The following is an 18528-nucleotide window of genomic DNA, read 5'->3' as shown; positions in this document are numbered from 1 at the left end:
AATGTGGCTAAAAGAAACCATCGCTGGGACTCTCTGGCCATTAAAACTACTACAAAGATGGCCCTGGAAGAATAGTGATAGGTGAAACTACACCCATAATAGTGTGGTCCACAGCTAGGGAGCATGCTGATTACTGTGGTACCATGTGCCAGCAGACCCGCACTCAGAGGGAAACCCTCGCACCACCCAAATGAATGGGAAGAATTCTGCAGAGGGTCTCCGTTGTCAAAATAGCATTGGAAGTTGCTAGAATGTAACAAAGCACCCCCCCCCCCCCCAAAAAAACGGCAAAGTTTGCATTGCAGCCAGGCCTGTACCACACATCTCAACAACACTGAGGTGAAACGGGCATTTATGAAGCATGGGGTGGGCCATATCTGGTCCAAACCCAGAATGTGTGAATTCATGGTATGTGTGTGCTTTTTTGCAGCACTCCATGAACAACAAAGGTTTGAAGTCAAGTGAATCCATGAGGTAAGCTACAGCAATGTGATAAAATCGTAGATAATCATTATATTGTTCAGTGTGCTAAATAATGTAGTCATAGAAATAGACACATTTAAGTAGCCTATAATGTCATGATAAAAAGGTGGCAAAAGTGTACTTTCTACTTCAGAGGACACCGATGTGAACATGTACCCTGGTGTGATATTGCAACCACTTAAAACAGAACAGGAATCCCATCGGTGTTTACAAGAGCTGTTGATAACGCAGTAATTTTCCACTTTCACTTCACAGTTGGGAGCAGATTGCCCGTGTTTACCACCGCCCGCTGGGTTGAGTGGGGCATAGGGTCAACAGCATAGGCTGTGGTTGTGTGGCTCTTTATTCTAATATAGCCTACGGCATCACTGATGAGATGGCAAACGGAATGTCAAAACAACATACCTCAGTTTTTTCGATTTGTTTTCCTTCTTGTTGAGCACTCCAGGAACGCAGTTTGTGAGCTCGGTCCAATCTGCATGTAACCCGCAACTCCAGCCAGTGGAGAACCTCGAAAACAGCCAGGTCTCCTTTCTGTTGGGACGGTAGCATGTACACTTTTTCTGCCCTGGTCTGCAATCACATGGGACTTCTAGTCTAACATTTTGCACTAGATGCCTGCCAAAAGTGGTTCCGCCAGTTTTCTGTATGTGAAGAAACACTATCACGTCTTCACCCTTGATCTCGAAATCAACGGTGCGTTCCAAGTCTCTGACAGGGAAGTAGTACTTTTTTATATAATGGGGATCCGGAGTAGGGAAAATATCCATATTGTCCTCGGCGAGGTACCCCTGTGGAGACCCGAAGTTCATCACCCCAGGAGCCACGTACTGATATAAAATCATCATGAAGAAGACGGATCCGACGACGATCAACAAAAATTTGCTGGTCCTCTCAACCATGTTCCCTCCAGTGCCGTTCATTTGTTACCATCTCCCAGATAACCGAAATGGGGGTACTTGGTACCTGAGCGTTGCGCTCTTCGTTTGTCCCTCCATAGACAGTGGGGTTTTAGCTCGTCAGAGGACCACGGAGCGATGAGAGAGCAGGCTTGGATACATTGTATCTCGCCCGCTTTCACAGAGCAACCTCAATCCGAGTTGGCAAAAATCCAAAACTGCGGATCAGAAGCAACTTTGAACCCTGCTACGCCGACAGTCACAGCTCCTGCAGAAGAACTGTTCGCTTCTTACCAAAGTAAGCAGCATTCGAATCGTCTTCCCCCTCTACACTGTTTTTCGGTCGTCACTAGTTACCACAGCCACAAAATCATAAATCCCGCCCATTTCTACAATTTATCTTCTTAAGATCTGATTTTAAAATCTTAACCTAACCTCAGCCCTAACTTTAAACACACTGCTAACTTTATGCCTAACCTCAAATTAAGACCAACATTTATTTTAAATAATATAGCCAATTATCACTTTGTGGCCGTGGTAACCAGTGAAAACCCGGTTGTTCTGTTGCTCAAGGACCAGCATGCACAGCGACACCCACTTCTCAACACACATTTACGTTCATCTCACACACGCAAGAAAACCTACCTATAGGCCTACACGTGTAATTATTTGTTTACAATACAACGCCCACAGTGGAATTCCTTGTCTCTAAAAACCATATTAAATCATATTAAATTACTATTATAAGCTGAATTAACAACATATTCTATATCATATATGGTATCTACAATGTGTTTTATAATTAGTGTCTAATTAATCCTAAGGAATGAATACAATGAGTGTGATTACATGCACACAATAATACGATGTGAATAGTAATAGTTCGATTTTACCGTTTACATGCTTTGCAAGAAGAATGATTGCCCTAATAATCCTGTTTGCATGGACACATCTCAAATCAGGCCACCTGATGCAGAAAATTGCCAATCAGAATAAACGTACCACAGCAACCAAGTTATTTTTGTGATGCCTATTTGGTGCGGAGTTCAGACATTTATGGTTTGTATGTGAACTATTTCTTAAATGCATACTTTTAGTTTCTACGAACTAATTTCACTCGCGCAAAAGAAGGAAACTCGCGCTGCACGTGCGCATATTAAATGTTTCGCTATAACTCTGATTAAGGCGTTTACATGTCCTAATATTTCAAAAGATTGCTCAGAAAACCAGGTGTTTTAATAAACGTATGCTTACTTCGATTATGAGTTTACACGGATTAAGATAAGAAGAGTAAGGTGTTTACATGACTAATCCCATACTCGGCCTACTGCCATAATCAGTTTATTAATATCAAATTATTAGTGTTCATGTGAACGTAAATGAAAGGCACTGTGACAAAATATGTAATTATCTTCGTCAAACAACAAGCATTTGTAGGTCTAATGTCAATGAAACACTTCACAGTGAAAAACAGTGGTGTCATACACCACGACATTTTGAGGGTGCATTTATGGCCAAATCCCCGGATTTGCATAATTTCACTGTATTGTATAATTGTATAACAAAAATTGTCCCCTCAATTTCAACGGGCATGTGGTGAAATTTGTTTTAACAAGGTATAATGTTTACCTGGATACACTGCAATAATGTCTCTGAAATTATTGTATCAAGCAACAAAAATGTAACCGAAATGAGAGTAATGATTATCAATACAGTAGTAGAATGTTAACCAGAAGATCAAACCTGTAAAAAACCTTGGAAGCTTCAGGTATGTAAAAGGTAGGTGTTTTACATGGGTGCATTAGAAGGGGGCAATACTTCTTTTACCTCAGACACACAAAACAGTGTGCTATATCACTCCCAGGGCTATGTATAGGGTTGCACAATTCCTGGAATGTTCAATCAATTCCCTGGTTTTCCCAAATCCTGGCTGGATTATTCCCTGAGTCAGGAGTGACTAAGCATTAAATCCGCAATCCTCCGAACAGGATTTTGTGAAATAGTTCTTGCCGTCATAATCATGCAGTTCTTATGTACCAAGAATGTAACACATCCATAGATTGTCCAGATTAGGCCTATAGTATTCTTACTTCTTCTAATTCAAATGCAAATTGCTACACATTCTTGATGTGATACGGATTAAATTGGTTAAATGTACTCTACTTATGATTATGGTATGGACATGTAGCTTATCATAGAGACAAAATATACATACTTTTGGCCCAGATATATTGATACCTGTACCTTACTCTGGTGGTTTGTGTGTAGGCTACACCACTTGAAATGGCTATACATCACACACTTAAAGCTGCAACTGTTTGTATTTTTTAAATATTCAAAAGCTCCAATAACTTGCTAGTGGTCATCTAATGTGATGCAACAGGCATCAGTGGAGCAGCGGTCTAAGGCACTGCATCTCAGTGCTAGAGGCGTCACTATAGACCCTGGTTCGATTGTATCACAACCGGCCGTGATTGGGAGTCCCATAGGGCGGCGCACAATTGGCACAGCGTTGTCAGGGTTTGGCCAGGCCATCATTGTAAATAAGAATTTGTTCTTAACTAACTTGCCAGGATAGTTCTTAACTGACTTGCCTAGTTAAATAAAGGTTAAATAAAATAAATAAAACTGCTACCTTTATTTATTTATTTGATCTTATTTCACCTTTATTTAACCAGGTAGGCTAGTTGAGAACAAGTTCTCATTTGTAACTGCGACCTGGCCAAGATAAAGCAAGGCAGTTCGACACATACAACAACACAGAGTTACACATGAAATAAAAAAAATACAGCCAATAATACAGTTGAATAAAATCTATATACAACATGTGCAAATGACGTAGGATAAGAGAGGTAAGGCAATAAATAGGCCGTGGTGGCGAAGTAATTACAATATAGCAATGAAACACTGGAATGGTAGAATGTGCAGAAGATGAATGTGCAAGTAGAGATACTGGGTGCAAAGGAACAAGATAAATAAATAAATACAGTATGGGGATTAGGTAGATTGCTATGGTGACCAGTGAGCTGAGATAAGGCGGGGCTTTACCTAGCAGAGACTTGTAGATGACATGGAGCCAGTGGGTTTGGCGACGAGTATAAAGCGAGGGCCAGTCAACGAGAGCATACAGGTCGCAGTGGTGGGTGGTATATGGGGCTTTGGTGACAAAACGGATGGCACTGTGATAGACTGCATCCAATTTGCTGAGTAGAGTGTTGGAGGCTATTTTTGCAAAATGACATCGCCGAAGTCGAGGATAGGTAGGATGGTCAGTTTTGGCAGCATGAGTGAAGGATGCTTTGTTGCGAAATAGGAAGCCGGTTCTAGATTTAAATTTGGATTGGACATGTTTAATCTGAGTCTGGAAGGACAGTTTACAGTCTAACCAGACACCTAGGTATTTGTAGTTGTCCACATATTCTAAGTCAGAACCATCCAGAGTAGTGATGCTGGACAGGCGGGCAGGTGCGGGCAGAGATCGGTTGAAGAGCATGCATTTAGTTTTACTAGCTTTTAAGAGCAGTTGGAGGCTACGGAAGAAGAGTTGTATGGCATTGAAGCTCATTTCGAGGTTTGTTAACACAGTGTCCAAAGAAGGGGCAGAGGTATACAGAATGGTATCTTTCTGGCTGACAATGTAAATATAACATGTATAACTTTTTTAGTACTGGTTGTGACAACATTGTTGCTCAAATTGAATTGGGTTATCTTCCATCTTGTACGTAACTGTTATCACATCGACAGTCTCACATTTCCAGACTCTGTTGGGTTGTCACTAGTTACCACCGCCACAAAGTAAAAATGGTCTACACTGAGTTTCAGTTAGATAACACAGCCACAAAGTCTCAGAACAGATGTTGATGCTACATCATCCCAGCGGCAACTACCAATGTAATATGAGGTTTCTGGGATATCGTGTTCAAATCTAGAAAAAATATATATAAATACTAAATTCTTGCCAGAGGGGTCTCCAAAAACAGCTGTACAAACATAGTTACACAGTGCAGGTTTAATCAAACCATTAACATTTTTCTACTCTGTATGTTTTTGTTGAATCATATGCTAAACGCTGGCCAGTCTACAGACCATGAACCATAGAAACGGCTGGTGGCAGACCGTGTGTAGCATGATCACAGCAGTGCCATGACAAAATGCCACACACTTGTCAGGGAAATAACTGAAATCTGCCACATAATCTCTGCGATTGAGTGCTGGTGCTCTATTAGGAACATGCACTCTTCTGTGGCGGTGCTGTAAGAGTACTTGTGTGCAGCCATTTATTCATGCTTTAACCCCATTTGTTTAGCATTCACTAGTGGGAGGCTTGACTCTGCTCCCTTTTAGCACACACAGTGATAGTTATTTTGCAGCTTGAAACATACTAAGATGCGGCATTATAACTCTTTTAACGTTTAAGAATGTAAATAAAGGATGTTTATGCAATGATGCCTTCAAATGTCGTGCCTATTTGTTCCCAAAATGGCAGCCCACGCATTTACACTCATTATTTATGATCAGATTGTGTTCCGCAACATGTCTAATTGAACTATGCAAATCTATTGGTGCGTATCTGGGTTGCATTATTAGGATGCTATGTGCCTCACAGTGCTGCAGTATTACAACGCATCCAGTGCCGTACATGAACTCCTATCTGCCTCCTATCTTTTATGCAAATATTAATTATTTGGTGCAGAGAGGGCATCAAGTTCAGTTTTTGATAATTTTATGTGTTAGTAGTCACAGGTCAATATCAAACCTCATTTGGCGCGATCTCTGACTGTTTGGATAATTTGGGTACTTTTCTTACAATCTATGGCTGTTTAAGTGATCATAATAATAATAGCCTTCTCAAAATACATTTTTCACCTCAAGTAGCCTAGGGAAAGTGTCTTTGCACTGTATCCATGCATAAACGTAAGAAGAATAAACCTGAAATTGACCATATTCAAGGAGAAAAATATGAATGAACAAATACCATTAACGTTATGTGATGTTCAGAGCAGATTCATACAGGTTCATATCTTCCCAAGATAATGACTGATATCGATTTTTGTACACCATATGGTTTTCTAATCTGGAGAAAGGAAATAGCTGTTAATTGAAAGACTAGGTCCAGTGTGAAACTGGACTGACTTATATCCTGGGATCATTTCCCTATCTCCAATGTGCAAATTATGTTCCCTGACTGCTGGGAAATTTTAATTTTTATACTGTGATATGGCATTTTCTTTAAAGGGCATCGAGAGGACAGGCCGAGAAGAAGCCTAGGCTATCATAGCCCTTTCATTAGAAGGGGATCAATTCAAAACACCATTGTATTATAACGCAGTGGGCCTAGCATATAAACCATTTGTGTGTGTTGGTCTGTGAGGTAGGCTACCACAGTGAATATACTGTTGCAGTAAGGAGGCACACACGGATAGTATTGTTTTTCTGCCCAAGGTGAAGTCTTTTATTTTGCAAAGTGCAAATAAACTAGCACCAAATACTTACAATATTTAGAAAATAATAAACAGAACGAAGAGCAACATACTGTAAATCAGAGCACTAGCCTGACCCAGGCCTCAATAAGGCCTGATAGCACTTAGCACGAGCACAATGATAGAGATACAGGCTGACTCCCCCCTCACAGTCAGATAGATCATTCAGTTGTCAGGATATGGTAGGCCTATGTGTATTTTGCAGTTTCCTAAACAGACATTTGACTTGTTTGGTTTAATTGAAGCTATATCAAACAGAGCTAACCATGACTTTCTATCAAAAAACATGTTAATTGTACTCAGCAAATGTATAGAAGTAAAAGCCACTATTTGACTTACTAAACATGTCATTCAATGATAATTAGCTAGGGCACCAAGTACCTATGGAGGGTTGATTAAAAATACTCCACATGCACATGGGGCTCTATTGCTAATGAATGACCATTGGTGCAAATGACCTCGTCGCACAGAACTGTCCTCAGTTTTGTACATTGGTGGACTGTTTTGACATTAACCTTAGCTATTTGCCTGTAGGGATTGAAGGCAGTGGAGCATGTTAGCTAGTACCTTAAGTTCCTATAATGTGCTAGGACAGAGCACCTAGCCTAGCCTGCTCCAACCCCTCCATAATTGCATTTAATTTGTTCTCTTGTTGACCAAAGATCTGAAGTCAGCTTCCTCGATGGAGAGGAGACATACAATAAATCAACGTACAATAAATCAAGGACGGGCAAAAAAAAGTATCCTAAAGTTCACTGGAAGGGCATGGAGCAATACCAATACACACACAGGCACGTGTTCTCTCTCTCTCTCTCTCTCTCTCTCTCTCTCTCTCTCTCTCTCTCTCTCTCTCTCTCTCTCTCTCTCTCTCTCTCTCTCTCTCTCTCTCTCTCTCTGTATCATTAACCACATTATACTTTGTGGATTTCATTCACATTCTATTAACATCTTTCACTGTATTTAAAGATGCAGTCCGGGATCTTAAGCACAACAAATTCTTAACATATTGACAATACTATGTCAAGAGTGCTCTTGTGAAATCCGGATGGTTTGGTGCTGATGTGTTAAAGTGCCATTATTGTATGTTTGCCATGTAACTGTAGCCTAGTGGTTAAAAGCGTTGGGCCAGTATGCAAAAGGTTGCTGGTTTGTTTCCCCCGAGACGACTAGATGAAAAATCTGTCGATGTGATCTTGAGCAAGGCACTAAACCCTAGTTGCTCTGGACTGGACAAGTGTCTTCTAAATTAAGTAAATGTAATATCATTTTTGGGGAATTATGGTGCCACTAGTTTAGAGCCTGAAAAATGTCCTAAAAGCGAAGTCAACAGGGTAACAGGGTAGAGGTGCCTATATTAGAGTAAAATGTATATGCTTTTGTATTTGCCTGTTTGAATTAATTTATTGTGTGGTCTAATTGGGTGCAGGACTGACTGGAGAATGCATCTCCACCTGTTTCCGCCAAAATTGTGGTGCATTTCCTGGAAATGCTGCTATCTCCATGTCCAACATCTGCTTTTCCTGTTTGAACCCAAATTCATCCACGGTTGACAATCTTCTGGATTGGTAAGAGCAAATACTTAATTGTGTTACACATCTGATTCATGAACATCTACCTAATAGGGACTAGTTAGCATTTTTCCTATCCAAATCCCTTCCTCCAGTATTGAAGCCACATCACACAGCTAGGTTGAGAAATGACTCATCAGATTTTGGCAGTATTGAAGCGTGATGGACAAGGGACTGCTGAGGGCATTTTTAATCGGTATGTTAAGCCACTCAGTGAAGGCCTTATTTCAACATAATTCCATCGGTTTCCACTGTGGCAGGTAGGTATGGCCCCAAATCCCCACAGAGCACATTCCTCTCTAGTTCATCCCATTTTTCTAAATAGACACAGATCCCTATACCCAAGACATCACTCAATAGCCTTGTATCTGTCTCTTTCTTTCTTTCTTTTCCTTCTTTCCTTCCTTCCTTCCTTCCTTCCTTCCTTCCTTCCTTTTTTATTTTTATTTCACCTTTATTTAACCTGGTAGGCCAGTTGAGAACAAGTTCTTATTTACAACTGCGACCTGGCCAAGATTAAGCAAAGTACGACAAAAACAACAATAATTACAATTTAACATTAACACTGGAGTGATAGATGTGCAGATGCACCTCCCTCCCTCCCTCCCTCCCTCCCTCCCTCCCCCTCCCTCCCTCCCCCTCCCTCCCTCCCCCTCCCTCCCTCCCTCCCTCCCTCCCTCCCTCCCTGTAATTTGAGATAGTTTACTGACATTTATTTTTAGATCTTTAAATCTAGTTCTAAAAGTGTGCAAGCCTTCATTGAAAACAAAGAGAGACAGTCCCTTATGAAATGAACCTAGTGGTGAAACGGTGTGTTTAGTAGGACATGCATTTTCTTTCCTCCTCTTGAAAAAAAGTTAGGAATGATTTCAGTTATCCAGAGCCTATGCGCTAATTGAATTAGTAGTATGGGAAGCACCACCCAAACCAATGCCTTTCCTCCCCCAAATCACTCTTTGAGTTTTGTCCTAGCCACATTGCATGATATTTGGCAGGAAAGCCTCTTGAGAACACATTCAATTGATTGTGTGATTTTATTTTTGGCACAACATGTTATGTCGTGGAGCACGTCTGGGCCAGACAAATGCTGCATTGAACATTAACGTGTCTCTATCCCCTCTGGGAGATTTGAAACGCCGGAATATGACATCACTATGGTGCCTAGAAACTGATCTAGGCTGAGCAATTTTCAAATACTGTAGTTAAATGAGTTAATAGACCAATAAGAAATTTAGTTCCAAACCTCTCTTCTAGTTTTCAGTTTTCCCCTCCCAGACAGTCATAGCTAAATTCTTACTTGGAAAATTGCTATTTGCTAAGAAGCTCTTTTTGACCATTTTAATTGAAAACAATCACAGTAAGGTACTTAATTGTTACCCAGAAAGGATTTGATATTGAGATAAGAACAGCTGCACTGGACCTTTAAGTATTTCCATTTATTTCACTACTTCCTTGTTCCGTCTCCTCAACCTCCTATTGGAGAATTGAAGGTGCCACATAAGGTGCACTTTAGGTCTTAAAACCATAGTCAGTAGGCTGCATGAGGTCATAATGGAAAGGGTTTTGAGCTGTGATACATTTGTTTCCAAAAAGCTTCTCGGAAATACACAGCGCTTCTCAGGGTGGCGTTCATCTCTTACTAATTACATTTTCTGTGCAGCTGCTCCAGTCACTGACGTAATCTGCCCTTTAAAGTGACGTAAACTTTTGCAAGAAAAACAAGTATCTGAATCTCAACCGCAAAGAAAATCACATTTTTCACATGTGTATGTGTCGGTATTTCTGGGTTCACTTTCCCCCATGTAGATGGCTATTCTTACTGTCACTTTTGTCAGTATGGGACGAGAGGAAACCAATCATGTGTTATCCCGCTAGGCAAAAACTGGTTGAATCAACGATGTTTCCACGTAATTTCAACCCAAAAAATCTATGTGATGACATTGAATCAATGTGGAAAACTGATTGGATTTGCAAAAGTCATCAACGTCAGGGCATTTCATATTTTTTCTTTTAACATAAATCCAATAACATGGTGACATTTGTTGTTGATTTCACATTATTTGACAATTCCACCCTCAATCAATGATAAAGTGATTTTTCCCTTTCAAGTTCTGTCACCTTGTTATGCTCCAAGGTGGGAAAGGATATACCTAGTCAGTTCCACAACTGAATGCATTCAACCAAAATTTGACTACCACATTTAACTCAATCTCTCTCAATCAGAGAGGTGAGGCTACCTTAATCCACGTCCACATCATCCGTGCCCCTGTAGCAGTTGTTGTTGGGGGTTAACGGCCGTGCTCAAGGGCAGAACAGCTGATTTTCCACCTTACCGGCTCAGGGATTCCAACCAGAGACCTTTCGGTTACTTGCCCAATGTTCTTAACTGCTGGGCTACCTGCCGCACCATACAACAACGTATAACATGACAATATAACAATGTGTATAACAATGGCGAGTATCACTTTTTCTGGTGTTGTCATATTTCTCAGCTCACAATGAATATTAGCGAAACTGAGGAATATGCTGTATAGGGTCCTCTGCTGATTAGAAAAGGGAAGGAATTTGGAAACATAAAAGGTATTCTAGCTTAAACTGTTGCTATGTTTTCTGTCTTTTACTCTCCTCTGAAAAAATGTAGTAAATGTAGTAAATGTGGCCATATAATTGCTTGTTCCCAAGATAATTTCATATTCACTCTTCACTGAAGAACAAGAGTTTACACAATTAACTTCCAGTCCACACAAATGGACCAACACCTGCACAAAGAGACACACATCTGAGGGTAAATACCCCTCTGTTCCAACGAGCGGCTTACTGAGGCGAACATATGGTTCATTGGATTTTAGCTAATGAGCAGACAAGTTCAACCAATCTAAGGCTGTAAAATTTCACCAATCTCCGGCCATAAAACACACAGCATGATGGGCTGTCCAATTAAAACTGAAGTGTTGCAACAGTAATGCTTCAATCATTGACTTGTAAAACCTAATGGTTCTGGCCTTTGACCTGTATAGGTTTTGTTAGACTTAGTCTAGGAGGTTATTTGACCTGTCTCAATGATATTACTTGAATGGGTATCTGTGTGTCTTGTTGAGGATGTCAAGTGTAAAGGTATAGAATATGATCGATTTAGAATCAAGTGTTTTCTGTGTAAATATTAGGACACTAAATCCAATCACCACTGAAAATGATTAAATGTTGGAAAGAAAAAGTGTGTCAACGAGAGACGAATAGATCTGTAACATTCAAATAAAACTGACATTGTACACACCAAATCCATTCAAGTGTGACACTTTTAACAAACCATCGAAAAAAAATGTATTTATAGAAGCTCTAGAACAGAATTTTTCAAGAAACCACTCACTATCTTCAATCTTCTCAAAGCCCATTGTAAACAGTTATGTTAAACCACTAGACCTCCATTCTTAAAAACAACATTTTACTTCAGATGTTTTGTATATACACTGAACAAAACTATAAACGCAACAAGTAGATGAATAGCTGCCATAGCTCAATTATTTATCAAATATGATTGCGTAGTGCAAATCTTGATTGCATCCAACCGGGAGAAGCTAGTGAAGCTGGCGAGCTAGGCCAGTTGAGGCTGCAGTGGTAACGCTTTCTCATCCTACACTTACAAATAATTCCATTCATATAGTCGTGGTGGTTGTAGCCTATCCTTCTCCTTTAACTTTTAATTCCATTAATTAGATATCTGATCACTTTTGCTATACACTGAGGCTCTATGACTAGCCTACTGCGGCTTTGATAACTTATGATTGGCCAACAGCAACAAGCGTCACTCTCCACTCTCGTGAAATGCAAGAGCAGCAGCATAAATTATTAAATTTCTCTCTATTGTTGCAGTCGCGTTCGGATCTGTAGGGGCTCTTTCGGACATGTAAGTTAAAATTACATATAGTGGGCCCATGTTTCATGAGCTGAGATAAAAGATCTCAGAAATTGTACATACGCACAAAAGCTTACTTCTCTCAAATGTTGTGGACAAATTTGTTTACAACACTGTTAGTGAGCATTTCTCCTTTGCCAAGATAATCCATCCACCTGACTGGTGTGGCATATCAAGAAGCTGATTAAACAACATAATAATGACACAGGTGCACCTTGTGCTGGGGAAAATAAAAGGTCACTCTAAAATGTGCACACAACACAATGCCACAGATGTCTCAAGTTTTGAGGGAGTGTGCAATTGGCATGCTGACTGCAGGAATGTCCACCATGTTCATTTCTCTACCATAAGCCGCTTCCAACATCTTTATAGAGAATTGGCAGTATGTACCTCACAACCTCAGACCACATGTAACCATGCCAGCCCAGGACCTCTACATCCAGCTTCTTCACCACCCGGACAGCTGACAGAATTTCTACACAAACTGTCAGAAACCGTCTCAGACAAGCTCATCTGCGTGCTCGTCGTCCTCACCAGGGTCTTGACCTGACTGCAGTTTGGCGTCGTAATTGACTTCAGTATGCTAATGCACAAACTTCAATGGCCACTGGCAAGCTGGAGAAGTGTGCTCTTCATGGATTAATTCCTGTTTCAACTATACCGGGAAGATGGCAGTCAGCGTGTATGGCGTTGTGTGGTCAAGAGGTTTTCTGATGTCAATGTTGTGGACAGAGTGCCACATGGTGGCGGTGGGGTTATGGTATGGGCAGGCATAAGCTACGGACAACGAAAACAATGGCATTTTATCAATGGAAATTTGAATGCACAGAGATACCGTGACGAAATCCTGAAGCTCATTATCGTGCCATTCATCCGCCATCATCTCATGTTTCAGCATGGAAAAATGGCCCAGTTCTTCTGACATACTCACCAGATATGTCACCCATTGAGCATGTTTGGGATACTCTGGATCGATGTGTACCATAGCTAGTTCCAGTTCCCGCCAATATCCAGCAACTTCGCATAGCCATTGAAGAGCAGTGGGACAACATTCCACAGGCCACAATCAACAGCCGGATCAACTCTATGCGAAGGAGATGTGCCTCGCTGCATGAGGCAAATGGTGGTCACACCAGATACTGACTAGTTGTCTGATCCATGCCCCTACTTTTTTTTAAAGGTATCTGTGACCAAGAGCTGCATATCGGTATTCCCAGTCATGTGAAATCTATAGATTTAGGGCCTCATTTATTTATTTCAAGTACTGATTTCCTCATATGAACTGTAACTTCTGTTTATATTTTGTTTATTGTATTAAACACTGGAAAATCATGTTTCTGACTAAACCGGGCCTTTTAAGGTAATCAGAAACAAAAAATGCATATGGTTAATCTAAATATTTTTTGTAAATAATATGCTTCATTGAATCACCATGATTGAAGAAATTCATCGACATCCTAAAAAAAAACTTGTATCTCAGGTGTTGACTCATTAGGCCAACATGCCAATAGATCTGAAAATATATATTGTTTTCAATTCCTGAAAGTTTTGGAGATACTAGGTTTATCTAGGATACTAGGTTTATGCCTCTCCACCGTGTGTAGGCCTACACTGTTACGTATTAGGCTTACACATCCAGTTACCCTTTCACGCACAGTCTGCTCTTGGTGAGTGGGAGTTGGAGGTTACAGACAGAGATTGTTTTCATCCGTTGAAATAGATTCAGTCTTCCTAGAAGAATACTAACATTCTATTGATTTTCAGTTACTTTTCTCCTGAGGAATGAAACTGTAATGACAGAGACATTTTCTATTGTCAAGGGTACTACTCACAGGCCCATTCTGTAGGCGAGCGCTCCCATAAGGCTTGCTCTATCTGTGGCGCCACCTGCCCACTTTACACTTTTGTCAGTAAACATTGCTCCAACATTCCATCAATGGTTTTATAACGAAGTCTATAATGACAGCAGGGTGCTCTGTCTATTATTCGTAAACCCCATAACCTTGAATAACTTTGACCCTGTGGTTTATTCTCCACAGTACAAGTGACTAAGGAATGGGTGATGAATAGCACCTACTGTATTCTCCCATTGAGGCTCCCCCTCAAACTGTACAGTCAATGGTGCACTGAAACTGTTTTAATCACCTTCATTGAACTGAGTGAGGTCATACACACCAATGTCCCGAGAGCCATGAGAAATAATGCACCATTTCTAAAGTGAGGGTGCTATTTTTCACTTCTATTTACCATGAGGTTGGGTTGTGATTGGTGTAATAAATCATAATGTGTTGGGCACAGCGACATGCATGCCTTCCCGTCGCTCTTTCTTTGCATCCACACGTGCAGGCTGTAAGAGGAATTGTTTCATGCTCAAAGGTCAACGTTCACAATCAGTATATCTATAGGTTGTGTTCAGTAGGCATCAAACGAATGAAAGTTGACAGAAACGGAGAAGGACTACCTGGGTCGTATTCATTAGTGCACACCGCTACGGAAAATTAAATAAGGTTTTCTTATTGGACAAGTATAGGTAGTCCCTCCCCCTTTCAGTCTGTTTTCTGCCATTTGTTGGCTAGTGTATATGACACTGAACTTGACCAATAAGAAACGCTCATTTTTGTTTTCCATTGTATAACATTTTAAACCAGTTTCCACCATGTCCCATAATGAACACAACCTCGCTGCCTGCGTCACATATCATCATACCATTCAAGATGGCACAGTCGAATGATATCATCCTTTACAATTCCAAGGTTAAAGTGGAACCGTCTGGACTGTGCGCCTGAAGTCCATGTCCGTGCCAGCCTCCAGGTTGAAGTGCATGGATGCTTTGACAAGAAACCTCATTACTTGAATGATGTTTTTCCATTTCATGTGGCCAGCAACATATGCTCTGCAACGTTGGGGCATATGGTACTTTGTGCAAGTACTCTTTGTCTCTTTGAGATGGGGAGGCAATCATGCCAGTCGAAAATGCACAACCACAGCCATCTGCTCTTTACCTGGTTGGGCGTAGAGAAACACAGCCATCTGCTCTTTACCGTGGTGGGCTGCTCTTTACTGTGTTGGGCTGCTCTTTACGTGTGGGGCTGCTCTTTACCGTGTTGGGCTGCTCTTTACGTGTTGGGCTGCTCTTTACCATGTTGGGCTGCTCTTTACCGGGTTGGGCTGCTCTTTACCGGGTTGGGCTGCTCTTTACCGGGTTGGGCTGCTCTTTACTGGGTTGAGCTGCTCTTTACCGGGTTGAACTGCTCTTTACCGGGTTGAGCTGCTCTTTACCGGGTTGAGCTGCTCTTTACCGTGTTGGGCTACTCTTTACCGTGTGGGGCTGCTCTTTACCGGGTTGGGCTACTCTTTACCGGGTTGGGCTACTCTTTACTGGGTTGAACTGCTCTTTACCGGGTTGGGCTACTCTTTACCGGGTTGGGCTACTCTTTACCGGGTTGGGCATAGAGAAACATTACACATAAGATACTAATCTTGTGTTGTTGTGATTGGAGAACAGGTAATATGAACTTCTCATTTAGAATGCATTGATCTCTGTCTGTTGTTTGTCTGACTCAACAGATGGTCATTACAACTGGTGCAGTCCTCTGTACTGGCAAAAGCAGTAACTGGATTGCTCTTTAGGATTGATAAGATATTCAAAAGAGAAGCAACAAAGCTACAAGTATAGTATATGATCACCTTGACGTAGTAAGGCTTCTGTTCCAATTGCAGGCATTCTGTAGATTAGGGGTCGGCAAAAACCGTCCCGCGAGTATTTTTTTTAAATACACTCACCGAACAGTTTATTAGGTACACCGATCTAGTGCCGGGTTAGATCTCCAAAACAGCCTGAAATCTTCTGGGCATTCTAGAAAGTGTCAGAAACGTTCCACAGTGAGGTTGGTCCATGTCGACACGATGGCATCAAGCTGTTGCTGCAGATTGGATGGCAGTATGCTGCGAACAGCCTGTTCGATCTCATCCCAAAGATGCTCTATTGGGCTACGGTCTGGGGACTGTGCAGGCCACTCAAGAACTCTCTGTCATGTTCCAGGCAATGTTTTTCCACTCCTCAATTGTCCAGTGTTAGTTATCACGTGCCCACTAGAGACGCTTCTTCTTGATTTTAGCTGATAAGAGTGGAACCCAAGTGTGGTCGTCTGCTGCAATAGCCCATCCATGAAAAGGATTGACGAGTTTTGCGTTCCGAGATGCCGTTCTGCACAACGCTGTTGTACTGCACCGTTATTTGTCTGTTTGTGGCTCGCCTGTTAGCTTGCACGACTCTTGCCATTCTCCTTCAACCTCTCTCATGAATTAGCTATTTTTGCCCACAGGACTGCATCTGACTGGATGTTTTTTGTTTGTCGCACCATTCTCTGTAAACTGTAGGAGGGTGCCCAGGAGGGCGGACATTTCTGAGATACTGGATCCGGCACCGACGATCATACCACGCTCAGTCGCTTAGGTCACTCGTTTTGCCTATTCTAACATTCAATCGAACAGTAACTGAATGCCTCGATGCCTGTCTGCCTGCTTTATAAAGCAGGCCGGGGTGGCAGGGTAGCCTAGTGGTTAGAGCGTTGGACTAGTAACCGGAAGGTTGCAAGTTCAAACCCCTGAGCTAACAAGGTTCAAATCTGTCGTTCTGCCCCTGAACAGGCAGTTAACCCACTGTTCCTAGGCCGTCATTGAAAATAAGAATTTGTTCTTAACTGACTTGCCTAGTTAAATAAAGATTTTAAAAAATTAAAAGCCACGGCCACGTGACTCACTTTGTAGAAGTCATCCATACCTAATAAACTGTCCAGTGAATGTATATATATATATATATATATATATATATATATATAGGAAATCTATTCCCATGAATAAAAAAATAGACGTGATAGTGTCTCAATGTAATCAAAGAATAATTATTTTGGGGCTTAGTTGTGCTCAATTTGCAGTGTTCCGGCCCCACAACTTCCCCTTCGACAAAAATTGCCCCGCAGCTGAATCTAGTTTCCAATCCCTGCTGTAGATCCTGACCATAGCCACCAAGAGCAGTTGTTGGACTTGTCAGAGGAATGAAGGGTTCTTTGAGTGCGCAAGTTGATCTTAAGGGTATGCCGGTGATGGAAAATGGCCGGTCTTCTGGCTTTCCACCCTGTTCAAGAGGGCTCTTTTGTCTGAGATTGCCATTCACAAAGCCGTTCACATCCAAATTGCATGAGCAGAGGTGCATTGAGATTGCTCGTCCTATTCCACTCATGTGATTGCACCATCGCCATAATTTCAACTGTGTTATCACAACACTTCTATAGTATTGCTGGTCCCTGATAATAAGCCTATGGAGCATATTGAGTGCAGTGTGATATTATTACAATCAGTTGTGACATGAAAAAGCTCATGAGTGACATCCTCATTGGTTTGCATCCATTAGGGGTACGGATGGGGCTGTCACTTCAAAGTTTATTATCGGTGAGACGGCAGACCAATGACAGGCTTCAGAAGCCTGATAAAGGCAGTTCACAGGCGTTTCTGACAGGGCAAAGACAGAGAGGAACCCGGAGGCTCCGACCGACACACGACGAGAACGAACAAACAATGCATGGAACATGTCTCCACGCCAGGCAGTTCAATGTAATTATCTGCCTGACATCAAACAGTCCGAATGTAATCAACAGTTCAAACAGCGAGAGAGAGAGAGAGAGAGAGAGAGAGAGAGAGAGAGAGAGAGAGAGAGAGAGAGAGAGAGAGAGAGAGAGAGAGAGAGAGAGAGAGAGAGAGAGAGAAACAAAAGAAGAACAGGAATCAAAGAGCAATGCATGTCAGACAAAAGACGTTGATTAGGTATTGTATACACGACATAAGAGAGGTTATGGGTGTAAATGTGAGTCAGTCACACAACCACCATTGTCAACCTGGTCTCAGAGCATTTTGTATTATTCTGTATGTAAATCAGAGACACTCCATTTAATATGCTATTTTGAGTTTCGTATGGCTCGATTAATTTGTGGATGTCCTTCAGCCATTTAGTATGATGTGTTACGAATTACAATTCATTGATATGTTACGAATTTGAAAAACGTACAATGCTCCGATTTAGCAAAACGTACAATATGTTACAATTTTGCTAAACATATATGTTACGAATTCTAATTTTTTGTGTCTAATGTTGCCTAGGTAGCTAATGTTTACATTAGCTAGCTGGT

At 41.4% G+C, this 18528-nt stretch overlaps 1 protein-coding gene across 1 annotated transcript in view; it reads right to left on the bottom strand.

Annotated features, from left to right (window-relative positions):
- Positions 1-1717, bottom strand: part of LOC124039603 (heparan-sulfate 6-O-sulfotransferase 1-B-like) — a 97902-nt gene extending 96185 nt beyond the window's left edge. Inside the window, exon 1 of the mRNA XM_046355751.1 lies at positions 889-1717. Within this exon, the coding sequence (XP_046211707.1) occupies positions 889-1406 (518 nt within the window). The 5' untranslated portion in view covers positions 1407-1717. The remainder of the gene's footprint in view (positions 1-888) is intronic.
- Positions 1718-18528: the final 16811 nt, after the last annotated feature.

Source organism: Oncorhynchus gorbuscha, linkage group LG07 (assembly GCF_021184085.1).
Source record: "Oncorhynchus gorbuscha isolate QuinsamMale2020 ecotype Even-year linkage group LG07, OgorEven_v1.0, whole genome shotgun sequence".
NCBI classification, from domain to species: domain Eukaryota; kingdom Metazoa; phylum Chordata; class Actinopteri; order Salmoniformes; family Salmonidae; genus Oncorhynchus; species Oncorhynchus gorbuscha.
The sequence above is the reverse complement of the archived record's forward strand: the minus strand, read 5'-3'. Positions and strand labels throughout refer to the sequence as shown.